Consider the following 23734-nt stretch of genomic DNA (forward strand, 5'->3'; position numbering starts at 1 on the left):
GTAAAATGGACGTCTATGAGAAACTACAAAGTGTGAACCAGAAAGCAAAGGATATCTTGGTTTTGATGGGCAATGTCAATGCAAAAATTGGAAGCATAAATGCAGGCAGAGAACAGACCATGGGAAAAGAAGGACTACGCAACATGAATGAAATGACTTTTCACAGTTACTTTTGTTTCTTCAATGTATTGGTGATAGATGGTTGTGTTTTTCCCACACAAAAGAACCCACAAGATCACTTGGGTTTCACCAGACCACCAACCAAAAAATCAGATTGATCACATTTGTATCAGCAGTTCTTTTGGAAGATTGATGCAGGACGTCCACACTAGAGGAGGAGCAGATAAAGCTTCAGACCACCATCTGGGCATGATAAAATTCAAATTCAAGCTCAAGAGGTATGCCACAAAAGTGACCAAGCTGGGACTGAGATTCAACACAGATCAGCTGAAGGATATAGAGACAAGAACTGGTTTCCAAGTGGAGCTTTCCAACAGATATGACAAACCTCATCCTGAAAGACGATAATATGGAACAAATTTGGTAACACACCAAAACATCCCGGAAAAAGAGACCATGAGATAAAACATTAGGAAAGAGGACAAGGTATCACAAAGAAGGGATCACAGCAGAAGCTGTGAAAAAAGTGAAGGAACAAAAGGACAGAAAAGCAGCAGTCACCAACAGCAAAACAAGACCAGCCAAGGTAGAAGCTCAAAGACTGCATTCAGAAGCCAACAGAGAAGATAAAAAGGCTGTAAACTAGGACAAGAAGAATTTTGTGGAAAACCTTGCACAACAAGCAGAACAAGCTGCAGGACAGAGAAACTTGGAAGAGCTCCATGACATCACACGGAAGCTAGCTAGGTCACGGCGTACAGTGGATCAGCCAGTACAGGATAAGGAGGGGTGTGTGTTAACAAACCCAAGTGAGCAGCTCAGTAGATAGAAGGAATGCTTTGAAGAACTACTGAACCACCCTGCTCACATGGAACCTCCAAAGTTACTACCTGCAGATATACCTCTGCAAACTAACAGCAACAGACTGACAAAAGAAGAAATCAGAAAAGCCATTAGCATAAAACCACCTGGTCCAGACAACAACAGAAGCAATCAAGGCAGGTAGTGAGACATCAGTCAACATGATGTATAATCTATTTGGGAAAATTTGGAACGCTAAGCAGATCCCACAAGACTGGAAATATGGCTACTTTATCAAGCTTCCAAAGAAAGGCAATCTGAAGGTATGCAAGAACTGGTATGTCTAGAAGGTATGCCTATTCCAGGAAAAGTATTCAAGAGGATTCTCCTGGTGAAAGTGAAGGCATAAATTGATATACAGCTTAGGGAAGACCAGGCCAGCTTCCAAAGAGAGAGATCTTGTACTGATCAAATAGCAAATCTCTGAGTGATCATAGAACAGTTGCTTGACTGCAACTCCCCCCTTCATTGATCTTGAAAAAGCCTTCAACAGCATGGATAGACACCCCTTGTGGAAACTGCTGCAACACTGTGGCATCCCATCCAAATCTGATCTGTTCTGTGTACAAACCCTCAACATATGTCAAGTTGTTCAAAACGGTGTCTTGACAGACTCCATCAGCATACTATTAGGAGTGTGACAAGGGTGCCTATTATCACCTTTTCTGTTTTTGAACACAATGGATTGGCTTATGAGCAGGACAACAGATGGCCATCAATGGGGCATTCATTGGAGACTTCCCAAACAGCTAGGGGACATTGATTTTGCTGATGATGTCACCCTTCTTTCACACCGACATGTAAGCATGGAAGAAAAGGTCACAACACTAGACAAAACTGCCTCAATGACTGAACTGAAGATTAATAAGGGAAAGACCAAAACAGTGAGGATCAACCAGGCCAACACCGCCCCCATCACACTAGGAGGGGATGAGCTGGAAGATGTAGATCAGTTCACCTACTTGGGGAGTATTATGGGAAGAGACAGAGGAACAGACAAAGATATCAATACCAGGATAGAGAAAGCAACAGCTGCAGTCAAGACTCTCCCATCCCATATGGTGTTCACAAATAATATCTGCAAAGAAGACACTGTGGATCTTCAACACAAATGTGAAGAGTGTATGGATGCGAGACCTGGGGTACTAAAACATCTTCTAATCACAAGCTACAGACATTCATAGACATCTACCCGAGACACATCAAGTGGCAGGACTTTGTCACAAATGAGGAGCTTTGCTGCAGAGCAGGACAAGAACCACTTTTAATTAAAGTTCCTTTAAATGAAGGAGAGAGTAGGAAAACATGCAATTTCCTATTTTTAAAAATTGAAAAAACCCACAACCATTCAGAACAATACAAATTTCCAACTTGTATTGCTATCAAGGTGAGACCTTAGTTCCACATTAATACTAATAATATTATTAATTATTATTATTAATAATATTGAAATTAGTAAAATCTTTCCTTTGTGTATGTCTTTTATTCTGTAACAAAACCATAATGAATGTAATGGTTTCCCTCAATCTCTGGTTTATTTAGTGCAAATTAATTAACAATTCACAATGGTTTTTCCAGTGAAAGGTATTTTTAAAACATAATTTTAACACCCTTACTGGACTTGCAGATCAGCTGTTTCCTCCTTTTTCTTTTTCACTATTCACTACTTCAAAAGAAACTTTTCCCTTTGTGGTTAAATTTGATGCACACAAAAAGAGAGTGCTCCCCATTATTACAGAAACAGTCTCAAATCATGAGCTCTGAATATGTAATACAAGCAGTGGCAGTTTGATAAATTATCACCTATATCTGCCTATTCTGTTGTTCAGAAACAATTCGGTCACTGTCATTCAGCAGGCTTCCTACAGCTTTCTATAGTAGTAAGAATTGGAGTTGATAGATGATTTCAATAACTAAGTGATACCTTGCTTCTTTAACCTGAGGGCTGGGGAAAGCTGACAGGTGCTGGTGAACACAGTTTGGACAGAGTCATCCCCCAGGGAAGGATTTATTAAAGGGGATAATGTATGACCTGGCAAAAAGAAGAGAATAGAAGTTGATAAACTACAGGTAGGAACTGAAGAGACACAATCAAATTGAAAAAAAGAGTTCCATTCAGTTACATTACATGAAAATGCTTGTCAATAAATGCTGTAGAAGTCTAAATGCTAAGATGCATGGACTTGAGTGTCTGACATTAAATAAGCATATTGATATAACAGGAAACACAGAAACTTGGGGGGGACTGATGACAATCAATGGGACACAGAAATAGCAGGGTACACAATATATAGGAAGGACAGAGAAGGTCATGCTGGTGGCTAAGTAGCCACTGTATGTGGAGGAAAAAAACCATGGAGTTGAATATAGCAAAATTCTTAAATAACTCAAACAGTACCATTGAACTGCTACAATCAGAAATTCCATGCTTGAATAGAAAAGTATTGCAGTAGGGATATTTACCAACCACCAGAACAGAACAGTGATGGTGACTAGAAATACTCAGGGAAATTAGAGAAGTTACAGAAAAAGAGAAAACCCCAAAATAATTGGAAATTTCAACTATCCTCATATTAACTTGGAACCTATCACCTCAGGATGGGATACATAAAATTTCTAGATATCATTAATGATTCCATCTTGGGGTCTTGCAACCCACAAGGGAAGAGGAAATTCTTGATTTAGTCTTATGGGGTGCACAGGGTCTTGTCCCAGAGGTGAATATAGCTGAACTGCTTGGTAATATGAAGTACCATAACAGCAGCTCAAACTGTGTGTAAATCCTGCTTCCCAAGCAGTAAGAGGACAAAAAAAAAAAAAAAGTCACCATGGCAACAGACTAAAAGACACAATTAGACATGAAAAGATATCTTTTAACAATTGAAAGTCAAATCCTACTAATTAAAGTAGAAAAGAATATAAGCGCTGACAAATCAAGTGTAAACATAATTAGGCAGGCGCACACACATAAAAAAGCATCTGAAGGCATGGCCATTGTGAAGAAACTAAATTAATTCTCTGCATTAGTCTTTACTGCAGAAGATGAAGCTTCCCATACCTTAACCATTAGCCATTCTTTTTAGGTGACAAATCTGAGGAATTATCTTGGATTGCGGAATCAGTAGAGTTGGGTTTGGACAAATTGATAAACTACAAACAGTAATGAGTCACCAGCACAGGATGCTACTCACCTAACAGCTCTGCATTTTCAGCAGTATTAACAGCAGTATGTAAGCTATCACTTAAATCAGCCTCAGTACCAGATGACTGGAGGATAGCTAATGCCACACTGAGCATTAAGAAAAGTTCCATAGAAAATTCTGACAATTACAGCCAGTAAACCTAACGTTAGCACCAGGCAAACTAACTGAAACCATCATAAAGAATAGAATTACCAGAAGAATTAAAGAATTAAATATTCTTTCTGTGAAGGGAACTCATGCCTCACCAATCCATTAGAATTCTTTCAGAGGATCAACGAAGTGTGGACAAGGGTGATTCAGCGGATGCAGCGTACTTGACTTTCACATAGCCTTTGATAAGGTCCTTCAACAAAGGGTCTTAAGCAAAGTACAACGAGGAGTCCTATGGCACCTTGAAGATCAGCAGATTTTTTTTTGGGGGTGGGGGGGCATACACTGCCATCAGTATAAACCAATCCATCAGATGCATAAAGCAGAAATCACAGCGATAGGGGGACACACACACAATCAAATGACGGGAATTACTGTAGTGTAATGGTAGCCTTAGTAAGAATGATTACAAATACACTTCACTCCAGTGTCCCCTTTGTTTGATTAAAGATGTCAACAGTAATTCATTGTAGTTAGCGTACAACTACTTGTTAAATTGTTCTGTTTCACAGAAGGTATTTGAAGACCTTTCACTACCAGAGGTCATTCAGTGTTTTCCTTTTACAAATTGTGTTTCTGTCATACCATCTATGTCCTGGGAATATAGCAGTTTGTGTTAACCTTTGAGCAGAAAGATTGATTATACTGTGCCACAAAGACTACAGCAGGGACGGTTTTGAACAAACAGAATGAAACAAATTAAGGCCTTTTCCCACAAGGGGAAAACAGATGCCTAATAGACAGTATGTGAATGGTGTGAAGAGGTAATAGTGTTCTCAGTACTATATATGTTGTATCCAATTTGTCTAAGTTATTGTCAATAAAAAAATCTGAGTAGCAATTATTTGGTTTGACTTTCCCCTATGACTGATAGGAGAAAGATACAGTACTATCTGTACTTTAGTAATAGCAGAAAGCACTCAAGTCTGTGAATGTGCCTAATTCAGAATATTCAGTATACTGGTTTACATAAACATAATGTTTCTATAAAAACAAAGAATCCTTCCACCTACCCCTTACCATGTATTTTCATGATAGTGCTAAAAATCAATGGTGTGAAGTCAGTTTCATTTTAACTAGCTTTAGCCAGTCCTTTGTGACTCTCTGTTAGTGTGCCTGGGTTTTCACGGATGTCTCTTAACTATCTGGTTTGCAAAGAACCACGGAATTCTTTCTTCTGTTATAGCACTTTTTTAAAATTTCTATGTCATTATATCACTGTAGGAGTTGCTTACTAAGAAACAAATAATGTGTTCCAATACTCAACAGCTACTAGGAAGAAGAATAATCTTAAGGACAAAAAGCAAAATTAGGGGGTCTGATTTTGCCTTTGTTGCACCTGTGTAAAATAGAATTAAATGTTGAAATCAGTGAAGCTTCAATGGCGTAAAACTGGTGTGAATGTGAGGACACTTTGGCCCAATCAATATTTAAGAATACAGAATTCCTTTATCTAGGCTTGTGAAGGGTTTTGATATCTTAAAACACAACTAACTTCAAATGGACAATACAACTGAGATCTGGTTTCCATAGAAACAAGTTAGATAAAGATGTGCACACCAAATAGTTGTCTCATAGCAAACAAGACTGCATTGCAGAGCTTGTTCTCTGAAAACAACTGCAAGTGTTTCAAACTTCCATCTTTTCAAAACACATTTTTCTTATCATTACGGAATGCCATCAAACAAACAGAAACTGAAACCTTCCTAAATACTATAGGCATCATTGCTAACATGGCCATGGTAACAATTTGCTTCTCATAGTAAATCTTGGTAGGATTTTATAATATGACTGGCTTTTTTGACATTGCGCTGGAATGTTACATAAAAATGATCAGTCTAAATTTACTACTTTATAGAAATACACATCAGGAGTTAGAAATGCAATTTTCATTTTGGGTAGAAATAGCTATGCTAGCTCTGACTGACCTTGTGTTTTTAAAATACAAGTGTACTTGCAGCAGTGAAAGGGGCAGGATGGGCAGCTGACTTGAGTTTATCTGACCTGAAGCCCTACATACGCATCCACTAGGCTGACTAATCCATCTTGTGGCTCATGCTGCTGGGGCTATGTTTTGATATTTAGCATACAAGCTTGATCAGACTTGTTGAGCTGGAAATCACAAGGTCAGCTCCACTATGCACACACTTTCAGATGTGTTTCAAATATACAATTGTAAAAATAGGCTTTCATAATGTAAATGTAATTTTTAGTCAAGTTGCTCAAACTTTGATTTTCTGAATTCCATTTATTTAATTGTGAAAGTGTTTCAAAGTATTTAATTGTACAAAGTGTTTTTGAGCATGTTGTAAATTTCTTATTTTGGATGAGATGCTCAAAACCTGCCAGCAATTGCCTAACTCTGCGCCCACTGAAGTCAAAGGGAGTTTTACCATTGTCTTCAATGGCACCAGCAAGATTAATCCCGAGTGCACTTTTGAAAAAAATCTCATCCTTTACAATGAAATTACAATTCAGTATAATGGACACTCTTAACTCATTACAGTAATCTACCAGTTCCATTTACATCTTACTGTGTACTTCCAAATTGTAAAGACCAGCTAAGTTCAAGTAAAAATACATCAAATCTTCACTGACATCATGGTGTCTCCTTGGGAAAAATGTAATACCAAATCAATACTCTTAACAGGTCGACTCGTATTAAATGTAGTCCAAATGAACCAGAAATACTGCCAAATTTTAATATACCTCTCAATGTCTGATGTCATACAGTATCTTCCAAGAAGCATTACAAAAACCAGCAGCTGTTTTGCAATCTGACACATATGCACAATATACTGGTACACAAGTTTTACATTTGTCAATTTAAATATAGCAAAATATGACATTAACTCTTGACACACTATGCTTAATTCATTACATAGTGCATCAATATAAAACACAGGACAGTATTCCTTTGTACGCATATAGTCTTCCTCCCATATTATTCCACACTTGGAAATGTCAGTTTGCTATGCCATTAATTCAATTTTAAGTTCTAATTTCCTTGATTTTGTTTAAACCATTTTCTAACAGTAGATCATATACAGACTGTGAATTTAATATATGCATTCATATTAACGAAATAAAAATAATAGAACAGTTAGTGAATTATTATTCTGTAGGACACCATCACTTCGGTGAAATCATGCTATGGCATCATGAATGGACAGATACATTAAAATGGTGTTACACAGATTAAACCAGGAACAGGGAAAGCTAATGAGATTAAATTGCACTAATGAATTTTACCTGCAAAGCTGGAGACCGGTAATTGACCAATTCCTCCTGAATTATTCATTATATACAGTACAGCAACACAGTTGTAAAGAATGCCTTGCAGGTTAGATGATAAAAGGAAATATACAATGCTAACACATTAACTCATAATATAATAAATATATGGTTTACTGTTGATTTAAGCCAACAAATCCTTTTTTGATATGGGATTCATTATACATACCCTGATCTAAAACCTCTTCCTCTTCTCTTTTTGGCTGCTTCAGTGAAGAACCATCATCTGTTTTCTTGGTTTCTAGAGAAGGTTAAGAATATACCAATAAACTCTTCATATGAATTTAATGTATTACTGTTTTTTTAAGTTAACTCAAGATTTGTTTCCGATATGTTCCTATTGCTCATGGGAAGCAGACAAAGCAGTAGTGCCATAAATAAAATATATGCACGATTTTATTAAGTCAAATATATTAAGTTTCATACTACTCACCACTACAATTAAGTATTCTATTTTAAAGCTGAAAGACCCAGTGAGGCTACAATATATAGAGATCATAGGACAGAAGTGGTTTACAAAATTAAGTTTCACAAAAACTTTGAGGTAGAGTGGCATTATACCAATTTAAAAAATATGTCAGCCAAAGAAAGGTTAAAACTACTCTCTTTGTAAGACCTACTGAGCTCAATGGATTTCAGATCAGGACTACAGGTTGAACCTCTCTTGTCTAGCACCCCTGGGACCCATCACGTGCTGGACAAGAGAATTCACCAGATGATGGTAGGTCAATATTTTCTGGCACATCACCAACACTTGCATTGCTTACTGGGCTCTCAGAAGACATTTAGGGCTAAATTACAGCACAGAACACTGAGAGCCAGGATCAGTGGCCATAAACAAACTTAATGGGGCCACAGGAAACTTGGCCACACTCATAAGTGGTTGTCCGGCTAACTAAAATCATGACAGATTACGGGGTTTGCTGGAAAAGAGTTCTGGATTAGAGAGGTTCAACTCGTACAATGAAGTGGCAGCTGGAAACAGAAGCTATGATACTTGGCTTCTTGAAAACATGCGAACTCAGGAAACAACACTTTAATTTATGAATGCCCAACAGTGTAGTTCTGGAGCAATGTATGAGAGAGCTCAGGTGTGTGGCAAAACCTTCTCTAATGTAAAGCCAGGAGTAGCTAAAATATTAGGGAAGTGGTGTACTGAGCCCCACAGCAATTGGGACAGGGAAACTACAGTACAAAGCACTTCTTATTGGCAATACAGGATGTGATATTTTGGGAAGACAAAGGCACTTTAGTTGTGCAGTCTATGTGATGCAATGATAAAACTATGGCTGGAAGGAAAGAAAGATGGCATTCCTGAACAAAGAAGTGAATAATTACTAATAGAACAGATTTCCACATGTCACTGCTTCCAAAAAACCAACAGTGTATCTCAGACCTATGTTTTTCATAAATTTCAGAAGAATATATCCAGATTCCTAAAAAATTTCTTTGAAACAAATAGCATAGTTAAGCATGTCTCATATGACATACAAAGAGTAAAACTGATTTCATACATTCATTTTTTGTACCTTCATGATGTCCATGTGTCATCATGACCATATCAGATTTGACTGGAATAGGAATATTTGCCTCCTGTGGGATGTTTCTGAACATATCTGGGTTTATATTCTGGATGCAGGTCATGTATGAGACAGCATGTTTGGCCTCCATGTAATACATAACGTAGAAATTGCACATTTCATCGTTGGCTGTGCCCCTAAAGCAAAACAATATAGAATGAATTTATTAAGAGTTAAAGAATAAAATGTGAGCTCTGCATACAGATGTTACCTCATGCAAGAAAAAGAAATCTTTTAGTCTGCCAGCGACTGATAAGATTGCACGTATATAGTTCCCACTACATTACACACTACAGCTTTTCCAGATACACAGCTTCTGTTTACACTGTGAAATACTAGAATGAGAAAACTCCTGAGTCATCCAGGAAAACATCTGAGAATGGTTTGCGTTCTGAATATACACTAACTGGCATTAAGTTAGCATGTTGTTTTGACATCCCTTTCTTCACCTTTTGTTTTCTCACAGTCCCCCTTGCGTCACTTGGCATGTTACCATCAACAATGTGCCTGTTTTATTGAAAGGGGATAACCAAGTATCAACCATTTATTTCACTTCTTATATAACCTTTGTGACAATCTCTTTCTACCTAGATTCTAAGTCTTATTTACAAATTATTACAACTAATTTATGTTTAATTTCAGTACCTAGCATTCAATGCAATTACCTTTTTTTCCAGAATCTAATTCTTTCATGTATTGACAGACATGAGAGGTGTCAGTTTCACTCCTTAATAAGACACTGTAAGCATCAACCAGATAAGGTGGTATTGTAATCTCTAGGAAAACTTATCTCACAAGTGTCTGAGAGGAAGCAGCCTGTGTCTCAGGAATAATGCAAAATACAATTCAATAATAATGGCTACTCAGGTGCTTGAGGAAGATGTGGGCTATTCTGAATTGCTACGTAACACTGTCTTCAAGAGAAATCCACTCAACATGAAGAGCGAGCTTTTCAAGAAAAAATACTTTATGGACTAAATAAATGACTTAGGCTACGTCTACACTAGCCCCAAACTTCGAAATGGCCACGCAAATGGCCATTTCGAAGTTTACTAATGAAGCGCTGAAATGCATATTCAGCACTTCATTAGCATGTGGGCGGCCACGGCGCTTCGAAGTTGAGGTGGCTCGCCGCCGCGCGGCTCGTCCAGAGGAGCTCCTTTTTGAAAGGACCCTGCCTACTTCGAAGTCTCCTTATTCCCATGAGCAGATGGGCATAAGGGGACTTCGAAATAGGCAGGGTCCTTTCGAAAAAGAGCCCCATCTGGACGAGCCGCGTCAATTTTGAAGCACTGCGGCTGCCCGCATGCTAATGAAGCTCTGAATATGCATTTCAGCACTTCATTAGTAAACTTTGAAATGGCCATTTGCATGGCCATTTCGAAGTTTGGGGCTAGTGTAGACATGGCCTTACTGTTACATAGCCCTGATTATTTTCTTTTTCAAACCACACAGGCTGCTATATATTTTAGTTATAGCTACATGTTGGTAGTTATTCTTCAGTATTCCTGACAATTCAATAAACACAAAAGGTGGTTTACATAGAGAAACATTTTAAATTAGTTAGCACAATTAGCCAGACAGACTAAACTCATAAAAAGGTATGGGGGAGGACTATGAGCTATTTGCAAAAGACATCAATGCTGACTTTTCCAGTGGCATCATGAAGCATTCATTTATTCACCATAGCAACAATAATGATACCAGTCAGAGGAAGAGACAAGAAAAACTGATCCAAAAGGGGAATTGGTTTCTCCATGCTTTGGAAATGTAGCATCTGTTGGGGACCACAGAAATCAGCCTCTGTTTTGTCAAGCTGTACTTAAGGTTTTAAAAATCATTCATTGTCTTACTGTCTAACTCTGATACTTGCACAGATGATTGCCTTCTCTTAAATCCTGGAGTAAAATGGTGATGTGCAATTCAGAAATGTAATCTGGTTCATTTGACACATCTTGACTGTGTCAAAACAACATTTCTAAGAAATGACATGTAATATACTCAACACTATCTAGGAAAGAATTTGCTAATAGTAAGTATTAGTTAATATACTGAAGTCTTAAATTCAGATATTCAGACTACTGAGAAGTATCAAAGGGTAGCCATGTTAGTCTGTAACTGCAAAAACAACAAGTCGTCCTATGGCACCTTATAGGCTAACAGTAGTTTTGCTTTATGCTCCAAAATATCTGTTAGTCTATAAGGTGCCACAGGACTTCTTGTTGTTTTTGCAGACTACTGAGAAATATTCAGTTTCACAAAAGAAACAGCTTCTAATAAATGGAAGAACTGATACAGAGATTCAGGGGCTTTGATTCAATGACTTGATATGTAAAGCCACAATATTCAGAAGGATTTCCAGACCTAATTTTGTCAAGTGGACAGGTACAGCTGTCATTAATTCATGGATTCATGATTTAGTTGAATAATCTCTAACAGCATGCAGGATAGCTTTTCTAAGAGGACAAACAAATACAGCCCAGTGATTTTTTTTCTTGCAGGATATCATAGGGTTCCAACATCTTTACATACTTGATTGACGTGTGCATTAAGATTAGAGGGAAGACAGTTCAGTTTTTCACTGTGATTTTGAGCTAGAGTTCATATCAAGGGGGAGGGACCTCAATATTGATGCAGAAATGGTATCTGTATAATTACTACAACAATTTCTAAATTGTTACAATTTGATTGAACATTTACTGAATATCAAGCTATAATTAGAAGAATGTTATAGCTAGGATACTTGAGATTATAACAAGATATCTGTGACGTCAGTTATGTTACAAAATGATAAATCTGATCAAAGAAATTTCAGAAGCTTCCTCAGTTTCCATGTTCTATCACCCCAGGATGAACAAACCTCAAGAAAACAAAGCATATAAAATAATAATGTTTTAAGCAGAGGCCTAACTGTAAAAAAGAAATGGAGGGTGTGTTCTCAGAGCAACACATCTAAGCAAAGTGGGCACTACCAACCCATATCCACTTGCAAGAAAACTGGATGTATTTCTCAGAACCTTTAAGAAAAAACATTTTTAGTTTGAGATGTTTTAAATTTTTTCATTTACTTCTTAAATGTTGAAATGACAGACACCTCTATGAAATACATCCATGCAAATATGCCAGTTAAATGTAAAGCTCCTAATGCTATTGCTGTGTAAACAGTAAAATGTTTTATGTACAAACATGGAATCTGATCTTGCTAATCTAGTGTAAGAAGCCATTTACATATACAGCATTTTTACTGAAGAGTAATTAATTACTGGCAGCACACAAGCAAACCCTGAATGAACTAGAAAAGGCAAGAATTATCCATCCCAAAACCAACTCCAACTATTTAAGCTAAAAATTGTGTAAGAGGTATTTAATTTAAAAAGAATGTGTTCTGAGTACTGAATCTTCTTTGTACAAAGAAGGGTTTGGACTTTTTTACAAATGGAATTTTATTAGATGCCAGATAGAATATTTTGCACAGCCAAGAACAGTGTATGGAAAAAAAGATGGATGAAATATTTGCGATTGAGAGAGACAAGTTTCTTAATTACACAGAACTCTTCTTCATGTCTGGCACAAAGTACTAAGAGTGTCATAGCTAAATACAATATCAAATAGATATTGTAGCTAATGTAGTTAGCACATATTTGAAGGACCATTCAAAATAAAATATACAAGATGACAATGTCACCATCCTTTCACACTGGCATGAAAGCATGGAGGAAAACGTTGCAGCTCGAGACCAAACTGCCTAAGTTACTGAGCTGAGCATTAACAAGGGAAAGACCTAGACAATGAGGATCAACCAGTCCAACACCACCACTCCAACATTGTGAGGGGATGACCTGTAAGATGTGGAGCAGTTTGCCTAGTTGGGGAATATTATGGGAAGAGGTGGAGGAACAGACAAGGATATCAATGTCAGGATAGGGAAAGCAACAGCTGCATTCAAGACTCTTTGTCCCATATGGAACTCACAAATAATATCTTCAAAGATGGAACGGCAGCTCTTCAACACCAATGTAAAGAGAGTGTGCTCTTGTATGGATGCAATACCTGCATACTGGAAAGTCTTCACATCACACACTACAGGCATTCATAAACAGATGCCTGAGGTACATCCTTCACATTAAATGGCAAGACTTTGTCGCAAATGAGAAGCTTTGGAAGAGAGCACAACAAGAAACATTTGCTGTTCAAACCAAGAGACAAAAGTGTGGATGGCTCAGACACACTCTCAGAAAACCATCATCCAGCACAGTTTGTCAAGCTCTCAAAGGGAACCTAAAAGGCGAACACAGAAGATGAAGACCTGGGACAACATGGAGATCTACTGAGATTGAAGGACAATGACTGGGGTACTTCTGGCGTCAGCTAGAAGTTTTATCCCAAGACAGAATGAAGAGGAGACTTGCAGATGACCTGTGCTCCACTCAGAGTACAAGGGTTTAAGTCAAGTAAGTCACCTTACTCATTTAGGCTCGAATATCCTGAGACTGACACAGCTACTTTGATATTGCATGAAAAGTACAGCATTAAGGCTTCATTAAATTTAAAGAGATGAAGTATAATAGAACAGAATGACCACATCTAGGTGGTACTGAAATCTTTTATGGGTAAAGTTTACTGAAACTAGGTAAGAAAGGATACAATGAAACTGATATGAAAGAGACAAAGCCTATCAACAAAATGTTTTTATGCAGTTGAAAGGTTCAAGAACGAAGAACAAAATCTGAATTTCAGAGAGAATATTCCTACTGAATTATTTTTAAGAAGTATAGTAAGTAATATGCATATCTTTAAATATACTTTACAGGAGGCACGGGAAGTGATGATTACAGTTAAACTTGCCTGACACGTTCCCTTTTAAGCTTTCAGCTGTTTATAATTTTGTCAAACTGTAACTACAGTGTGCTCAGGCTGCATTATTTTGGAAAATTTTGGCTAAAATAGGACAGCAGTTTCTCATGCTTCAAGAAAAAGAAGGAAATAGCCTGACTACAATTCAGAGGGATTAGCAGTTGTGCCTAAAGACAGGACAAGGTGAACTGGGTCTGGGATGAGAAGATGCAACTGAGACAAAGACAGATGGAAGTTCTCAGAACTCATGAGTCACTATCACACTGTCTCCAGCAAATAGTATTGAAACCCACTGGTTATGGTCACACTACAATGCTCTGTAACAGAAGTCACTGTTGGGAGAGTTTTCTTGACAAAACTTCTATGGACACAATGCGGCCACACACAAAAGCCAATTGGGACAGCGCTCCACTCTGTCAACAGAGCAGCCAGACTGGCTGCTCTCTCAACAAAACAGGCAGCCAGAAGCACAGCAGATGGGGCCGCCCATTGTTGTGGATGCCCCTGTCTGTTCAAAGAGGCCCCCGAGGGGGTCAGCTGTTTCATCGACAAAAATCTGTCATTGAAGGTGTTATGCCTCAAAGTTTTGAGGTAGAATGCTGCTGGGGAAAGTGCCGAATTTTGTTGACACGCTGTCAGCAAAACCCATTTTGTGTATAAATGCATTGCATGCTTTGTCAACAAAACTCCAGTGTAATCATAGCCACTGTGTTTCAAATGTGTGACACTTCCTACTAGTAGATAGGCCAATAAGAGATGATAGTCTACTGCTGTTATTGGTTACTTTGTTAAGTGGGAGAGGTCTGTGCTGTGTATCTAACTACAGACTGCTGTGCCTGGTATGGATCTTGGCACAAGATAAAGGAGCAGAATAATAAAGAATTACAGGAGGGGAATTAATGCAAACCAACTTGGGTTTATGGAAAAATTGACAGGATTAGATTACAAGTTTGGCTGACAAAGGCAAATACGTTAACATAATACATTTAAAATTTTGTAAGGCATTTGACGTGGTATCTTATGACATTGATCAAAAAACTAGAAAGCTACAAAATTAACATGACACATATCTTTCAGTTAAACGTTAGATAACTAATAGATTCCAAAATGTAACTGTAAATGGAAAATTATCAAACATTTATGTTTTCAGTAAAATCTTGGTCTTCCACTATTAAATATTTTTATTAATAAGCTGAAAGAAAATATAAAATCATCACTGAAAGTTTGTAACTGACATAAACCCTGGGGCACTACCAAATAATGAGGACAGGGCACTGATTCTGATCTTGATTGATTGGTGAACTGGGAGCAAGCAAACAATATGTATTTTAATTTGGCTAGCCATAAATAGATGTATCCACAAACAAACAAACAAAAAAAAAAGGTCATACTTATCTGATGGGGGACTTTATTCTAGGAAGTAACAACTGAAAAAGTGTTGGGAGATTTTGTGGGTGATTACCTGAATTTGAACTTCCAGTGTGAAATTGTAGCCAAAAATGATAAAGTGATCCTAGGATGCATAAACAAGGGAATCTCAAGAAGGAGGAGAGAGGTTACCTCACCTCTATATTTGGCACCAGTGCTACATCTGCTGGAATACTGTGTCAAGTACTAGCACCCACAGTTAGATAAGTGTTGATAAATTAAAGAGGTTCAAAAAAGAGAAATGAGAATCATAAGAGAATTGGAAAATGTGCCTTTCAATAACAGACTCTACCATGGGTGACGTGTTGCAGGGCACATGAGCCCTCAAGCACTGCCCCCACCTCACCACGAGCACCACACTGCTTCTGATGAGTATAAGGCAGTTCCATCTGAAAGTGCTACTCCTAGGCTGCACCACTCCAAAGGAGGGAAGTTGGGGACCGCTCCCCGCATCCACCAGAAGCAGTGCAGCACTTCCATGGGAAGAAGCTGGTGGAAGCAGAACAGGGGGAAGGGGTGGAGCATGGTCAAGGATGGCGATGAAGCAGGGGTCCTTAGCTGGTGCCCCCCTGCAATCCCCACACCAGTTGCCTTTAAGCTCTAGGAGTACATCTGCATGGCAATGTTCACAGCAGTGAGCCTCAGAGTCTGGGTTCACAGACTTGGGTTTAAGCTGCTACACTAAAAATAGCTGTGTTCAGGCTTGGGGTGGAGCTGAGATTCTGAAACCCAACTGCCTCCCTCAGCCCTCCTTCATGGAGAACAAACATTTATTAATTGGCTTTTCTAGCAGAACAAGTTATAACATAACCCACTGGGTGGAAGTTTGAAGCTAGACAATTCAGACTGAAAATAAGGCATATTTTTTGAGAGTAATTAGCCTTTGTATTCTCCATGACTGACCATTTTAAAATCAAGATTGGATAATAAATATACTGAAGTAATTATTTTGGGACAGTTCTATGGTTTACATTACACAAGAAGTTAGACTAGATGATGTGCTTCTGGTCTTGGAATCTGCGAATCTTTAAAAAGGTTCTAACTCTGCTGATGAGCCAATATGGTTCCAGGTGATGTAATTTGTTGTTGTTTTTCCAGATAGCTTTTTTTAAACAACTTAGTATAGCACATACAATGGGAACGTTAACATGACAAAGTCAAGCTTCAAAAGGCAGGCCATCTGCCATGCAACTTTATAACGGGCACTATGGTACACAACAATTATGATACAGCCTTTAATTATCTGAGCACATATTATTTGCACTTCAAAATGTGAGATTATTGAACTCTGCAACAATTACACTGTTAATGTGGATTTTTGTAAACTAATGGTAAAAGCAACCAAAGCCAAAGGAGAAACAATAAATGAGCTAGGTCAAGAGGCATTTGGGTTACCTGACAAACACAGTCCAGCGTGGGCAGGACAACATTTGATTAAACCAAGATAAAATTGTTTCTTTTAAGAATCAATGCAAAACTTAGAATTATTGTCTTTTGTGCAAAATAACACAATTAAGCAAAACAATATGAACCTTCTAGACCATGACTAGGCAATTTACTGTGCACAGAGACAAGGCATTTGCAGAATCAAGACCTTGTTTTCCAAGATTTAAGCTAGGACTGCTCAGCTGCACTTCAAGCAAGAGTTGTGGGCTTGATGCAGGAATTGTTGCATGAGGTTTTATGGCTTCTGTCACACAGTAGGTCACATTAGATGATCATAAGGTCTCTTTTGTCCTTAAAAGAGTCTATAAACATTATATTGCTAAAAATCAATCATTAGTATTTACTGTTTAATTTGAAGACCATATATTTTTCATCTATATTTCCAAATTAAATTATTTTAAAGCTCAGTAAAGGAACAACAGAATTAAAAATACTGCTTGCTACCTTATCCATTTTCCAGGAAATTATATGAGTGGCTCAAAGTTTCATTATTAAAATAATCAGTGGAACTATTTTCAGTTTCACCATGTTTTCATTGGTTTTGAAGAAAGATATATAACTCACTCATTATTGATAGTTGCTTAACTGTAATAGTAGTAGTAACTTCCCAGATATCCGATGTAATATTTAGCAATGTTTATTGTGGATCTAATTATGCGATTTTCATCTTGGATTTTTAATACTACTTATTATGGTTGTAATTTTTTCTTACCACTGTATCTTTGTATAAGTTTATAAAATGTTTTTGCTTTCTGTGTAATTGCTTAATGTGCATGTGCTTTTGCTCCAGTTTAATGGACGAAAAGTACAAACCACATAATGAATTTTTAAGTTCATTTATATTAAACATTTAGCATTAGTATCCCAATATTTATTTTCAGCTTTTACAAGCAAGAAATATTCCAACGTTCTCTTGAACCAAATAATGTTTTGATTTACTTTATAACACTGAAAAGTTGTAAATAATAAATCATTCAGAGGAAATTCTGAGTTTTATTGTTGTCTGTCAGCTTGTATATCAAAGAAAATCTCAGTCTTATATTCAATAATACTATTTTTCCCTTTCTGGTACTTAAGATTTCAAAACGTAAACATGCATAATAAATTTAGGTAATAATTACTCCAGCAAGAAAATAAGATAATCTGAAAGGTATAAGTATCAGAGAGGTAGTCGAAGTAGTCTGTATCTTCCAAAAGAACAAGAAGGCCTGTGGCACCCTATAGACTAACATATTTTGGAGCATAAGCTTTCATGGGCAAAGACCCGCTTCATCAGAAACCTGTACAAGAACACTTCAATCTCCCTGGACACTCAGTAACAGATTTAACTGCTCAGTAACTGCTGATAATGGGCAACATCCATCCTGACTGAACAGACCTTGTCAACTCTGGCCCTCCCCTTGACTGAGACTCCCTCTTTAAATCCCCCGCTGAAACCCTCCCCACTCATGCATCTGATGAAGTGGGTCTTTCCCCATGAAATCTTACGCTCCAAAATATCTGTAAGTCTATAAGGTGGCACAGGACTTCTTGTTGTTACTGAACGGTATAATTAATCATATCTATGCTGCCCTTAAATCACCTTGAAGGTCAAGGAACACAAAATAGTTTCAACATGGTGCTTTTTGGGGGAGAAAAACCCTACTGTGAAATAGTCCTTCTAAGTATACTTATAAATCAGGTATTTGGATGAATGGTTTAATTAAGCAACGTGGTTAGATGGGAGATTATTAGCCAAAGTACAGGCAATTATGTAGGCCAGAATGGCCTTTTCCTGACCAAGTTTACATTCCTAACAGTCTTGGGAGCAAGCCAAACAATTCTAACAGAATGAAGCAGCTTGTTATGATACCACTGAGGGAACTGAAAGCATGAATGCGTGTTCTACCATTGTACTGGTTGTGGACAAGAGGGTTTTTTGAATAAAGCAGATATAAAAAACATACCCTATGTGTGTCTCTGTAGTTCTACCTTCACCAGTGAAAACACATCTAGCTGCTAAAATATCACCAAAGCTAATGTCTACAGGGTGTTCCACAGGATAGAAGGCCTGAAAAGAAATCCAAGGAAAATGGTATATTAGAATTAGCAAACAAACTCAATAGTGAATTCCTCTTTATTTTTATCTGTGAATAATTTTCTAATAAATAATTGCATTTTCACTGTTAAAATATATGCACACAAAACAATATTGAGTCTGAAATTAAAATACAGGTTGAAACGCTTTAGTCTGGCACCCTCAGGACCTGACCAATACAGAATAAGAGAATTTCCCAGATCACGGAGATTAATATTGTCTAACAGCATTACCAACACATCCCCCGCTTATTGGGCTCTAAGACATCATTTAGGGATAAATTAGAGCTAAATAACAGCACAGAACACGGACAGCCAGGACTGGTGGCTGCAAAAAAATTTCATGGGACCACAGGAAACTTGGCCACAGCCATGAGAAGTGGTCATCCAGATAACTAAATTAATGCCAGATTACTGATGTTGCCAGATGAGTATGTGCTGGACTGGAGAGGTTTTACCTGTACTTCAGAAGTGATCTACACAACAATTTAACACACTGCCGTCATGAGAAATCTGAGTCAGTGGAAAAAAAACAAACAAAACATAAAACCCTCACAGAACAAAAACTACTCTAAATATCACACCTCTCTCTCTCATTGGTTCTCACTTATTGGGGTCTCAGCAGAAATCACACTGGTGACATTTATTAGAAAAAAACCTGTAGACTGTAAACTAGTTCAATGAGGAATAAACAACCACTGGGTTTGTTTGTACTATGCTCCAGGCCAGCTTCAACAATGTTTTAAAAAGCTAAAAATAGGCCAAAGGTATAAAGCAACAAATTGTGAATCTTGCTTGCAAGACTGCTCCCTGTGTTATGAGATACATGCAAGGCAGTGCCGAGAAAGCACTTTGTGAAGGATGAAGATGAGAGGAAGGAGAGCAACTTAGCACCCGCTCCCAACCTTCTAAGGAACTGAGTACAAAAGTAAAGAGATAAAAGGGAAACTTTCTTCTTCTGTTTCTACTTCCTTTCCTGCCATCTGCTTGAGATGAGAAAATAAGGGTAGCACAAGTGTAAGACTAGCCAAAAGCAATCAATGTATCCAAAAATACATGCTGTTATGCTATGATGCCTGCATCATAATATTGTAACAAACCATAGCAGTGTTCTATAGAGATAGCACAAAATCACATACCAATGAAACATGATCAAACATGACTGCCACACTTTGATAATTTTGTGGCTCTCCAACTCCATTTAACTAGAAATGTTAACTACATGTTATAGTCTGAACAGAATCCTATACATTTAAAACAAAACAAGAATATATCATGGAAAACTAAAGCAGAAATACATAAAACAGATTTTGACTTTGCTGCTTAGTTTTAAACAAACATAACTGAAAACAAGAAAAAACACACCAACCTGTGGTAGCTGCGGACTCTGTCTACCAATCAAGGCCCACTGATCATTCCTCACCCTGTATCCACTTACCACCTTACCTACAATAAACATTTATGACTGTATGAATGTCAGATGGAAATACTTCAGGGGAAAAATCAACCTTTTTGTTTACTTACTTAATGTATTTACTTACTTTATTTACTTTATATATTTCTTAAATTAATAAAATGATTTATTAAAGGAAGAAATAATTTAAAGAATTACATACATTTTCTACTTAAATTTAAATAATGTGGTAATAAGATTCTTGGATCTGTATTTAACTCCAATTGTAAGTTCAAGTTGTATAACATTTTAGTTATATTAGTTTTAAAAGAGAGGCAAATATCTGATAGAACAGCAGTAACGAACTCTTACCTAATTTGTGTGTATGGACTCTGTAGGCAAAGAGGTGCATTGGATAGTTCTGATAATGGCAGGCAATATCTGCATTAACCACTGTTAAAGCAAACAATCATAAAACATTTAAAAATGCTACTAACACAACCAAGGGGAATAACTTTTAGAGTACTTCACTGAAATAAATGAATTTGGAAGTAGCATACAAGATCTGCATCTGGCAATACACACAGAGGTTTAAAAAGCAGTAAACAGTAATCTCTTAGATTTCTGAGGGGACTTGAGCCCAAAATGATATCATACACTTTTAAAAAGAAATTAATATACAATTCACTTCAATCGCTACTGAAACACACCTATTTGGGGCTCAAACAATTCAGAATAAATTTGCTTATATATTATTAGCTTGGACACCACAGCAAAACATAGATAAGAGAGATAAAAGATAACCACCTCAGGGAAACTTAGGTAGGCAAATCAACAATATTAAAAGAGGTAACAAAAGAGACTTATTTTAATATCTTTTAATGTGTAAAAGACACACAATCACAAGGCAGTTTCAAAGAGTCAGTGTGAGATTCAGAGATGGACTCTTACAAGGCTGTATCTAGGGTCTTGTCTCCTGGAGTCTCTCACACAATCCTATGTTTTTGTGCATGAGAGTTTCCTTTGGGACAGACTCCGACCTTCCTGAACACTGGGAGCCAACATCTGGGAAGAAAATAAGGCACCGACCTGCCCAAGGCATAAGTTGCCCAGCAGACAGCATTTCTTCAGGGTGCTCCTGTAATACAAGATTTCTCAACCTGTTTCTTTCTGAGGCCTGCTCTAACATGCTGTAAAAAAATCAAAGACCCTATGGAAGAGGGGGGAAAAATCAGAGATCTGGGCTGATGGGGGCACTCAGGCAGAGATGCATTTTAATTTCTACTTTGGGTGGGCAGAGACCAGTGCGGCTTGAGCCAGCTCTGCTTGGCGCAGCCTAGGGAGGCAATAACATCTCCACCCTGACTCACCTCACCTACCCACTTATCTGAGATGGAGGGGTGGGAGTGTGCAACCAAAAGTTATAACTCAAAGGCGGGTTCAGCTCAAGAAAGAAACCTAACTAAAACAGCTCCGGGTGCAGGGAGAGAAGTAGTGCGGGGCTGCATGCTAGAAGGACTACTAGTTCCTGTTCCCTAAGGGCTCTCCCAGACACAGAGCCAGGTCCCCCTACCCAGGTGTCTCTTACCAGCTGAATGAACAAAGGGAGCTGGTAGCTGAGCAGAAGCTTCAACTGGGGCACCAGCACGAAAAGAAACAAGGCCAGAGCACCAGCTGTTCTGCATTGTCTGACCCGGAGGGAGCTGTCCAGGACTGTCCTGCTTTTGCATTATAGTCTTTAGGAGGCTGCACCCTGTTTCTCTCAACTCTGACATATGCTCATGGTTTATGCCTTGTGGGGAGCACCAGGGTTTGGAGTCCAGAACTGAGCCCTGCTGCTTCAGACTTCAACTCCACTGGGGGCACCGTGAATCAGGGCTTCAGCACCATGGCTCCTGGCTTCAGCCCTGGGGGGAGGGCTGTGCTGGGACTTGGGCTCTGGGTTTTAGCTGTGAGCTTGCCCCCCAGCCCCATTCTTCCCCAGTTGAGAACCACTGCTGTAATGAGCCATTTCCTCTTTTTACCATGTTAAAATTGCTTGGAAGCTGCGTTCCCTCTAATTTTTTTCCACCCATGGGCACAATAAATTTTGTTATGTGCACCAAGGCAAGCGCAGATATCCACCACCAATAGAAACACATGCTGCCAACCATGGTTGTTTTGCCAATCAGCTGGGCAGCACCTGAATTTTTCGTGGGTGGCTGCACAAACATTCAGCTATAGGCAACACTGCTGGAAAGGCTAGAGTAAAACAGCCTATGAAGAAGATCTATAAACTGGGTCAGCACTGGAAAGCTCAAAGTTATTAGTGGTGCTGACTTGGAAATTTTCATCTAAATGATATTTTTAAACAAAACATTCCATTTCTGCAAAATGAAATTTTTTTCATTTTGCAGATTTTCTTAAATTTCATTTTTTCCTCTGAAAACCTATCAAAATATTTGCCTTTGGTTTGGACTGACTCAAATAAAAATATTACAGTTTGCTGAACACAACCAAAATGCTTAATTTAGTGACAGTTGAATGTGAGACCACATTCCATGTGGCAATGTTTTGCCCCAGGGGAGCTGTGTTTAGGAGAGAATGGGGAACAATTTCCTATCTAAACTGCAGCTCCTGTTTAAAAAGCATACATTGGCAACTACAAGTAAATGTTGAACTGTCTCTAAACAACACACATTGGGTCAGTTTAACAAATGGAAATTTAGCATTTTGATTTGAAAATATCAAAATGTTTTGTTTTGATCACAATGAAACTTTTTTTGTTTTAATTTCTGAATCAGGATTTTTTGGAAGTTTCTATTGCACGAACAAGTTTCAATCTCAATTTGGGACAAAACAGGATTTTGAAATATCAGAAATTCTTGGAGCGACGGACATTTTGATATTTGATAAACTTAGGCTGTGTTTACACTAGCTCCCTACTTTGAAGGGAGCCTGGTTAAGCAGGGTGTCAGGAGATTATTAATGAAGTGCTGCGGTGCATATGCAGCACTTCATTAAACTAATTCTCCTCCACAGCAACTTCGAAGTGCCAGCTTCCACGTAGGAATAAAAAGGTTGCCCAGGCACTGTGAAGTACTGGCGGGTTAGCCGCAGCTACATGGAAGCCGGCACTTCGAAGTTTAACCCTTCGAAGTTGACGCAGGGAAGAATTAGCTTAATGAAATGCTGCATATGCACTGCAACACTTCATTAATAATCTCCTGGCACCCTACTTACCATGCTCCCTCCGAAGTAGGGAGCTAGTGTAGACATAGCCTTCTATTAGTAAGGAAATCTACAACAGATTAACAGGAACATTCCAGCAACAAATGTCTCACTAGGTT

At 38.1% G+C, this 23734-nt stretch overlaps 1 protein-coding gene across 8 annotated transcripts in view; it reads right to left on the reverse strand.

Moving 5' to 3' along the window:
* The window catches only part of PAM (peptidylglycine alpha-amidating monooxygenase), a 273477-nt gene that overhangs the window by 65009 nt on the left and 184734 nt on the right, over positions 1–23734 (reverse strand). For all 8 annotated transcript variants that reach the window (XM_074995279.1, XM_074995278.1, XM_074995277.1 and 5 more), the window contains exons 10-14: positions 20778–20858; positions 20382–20458; positions 18883–18986; positions 9158–9345; positions 7798–7869 (exon numbers count right to left, since the gene is read on the reverse strand). In XM_074995279.1, the coding sequence (XP_074851380.1) occupies positions 7798–7869; positions 9158–9345; positions 18883–18986; positions 20382–20458; positions 20778–20858 (522 nt within the window). The remainder of the gene's footprint in view (positions 1–7797; positions 7870–9157; positions 9346–18882; positions 18987–20381; positions 20459–20777; positions 20859–23734) is intronic.

The sequence above is a fragment of the Carettochelys insculpta genome, chromosome 5, assembly GCF_033958435.1.
Source record: "Carettochelys insculpta isolate YL-2023 chromosome 5, ASM3395843v1, whole genome shotgun sequence".
Taxonomy (NCBI): Eukaryota; Metazoa; Chordata; order Testudines; family Carettochelyidae; genus Carettochelys; species Carettochelys insculpta.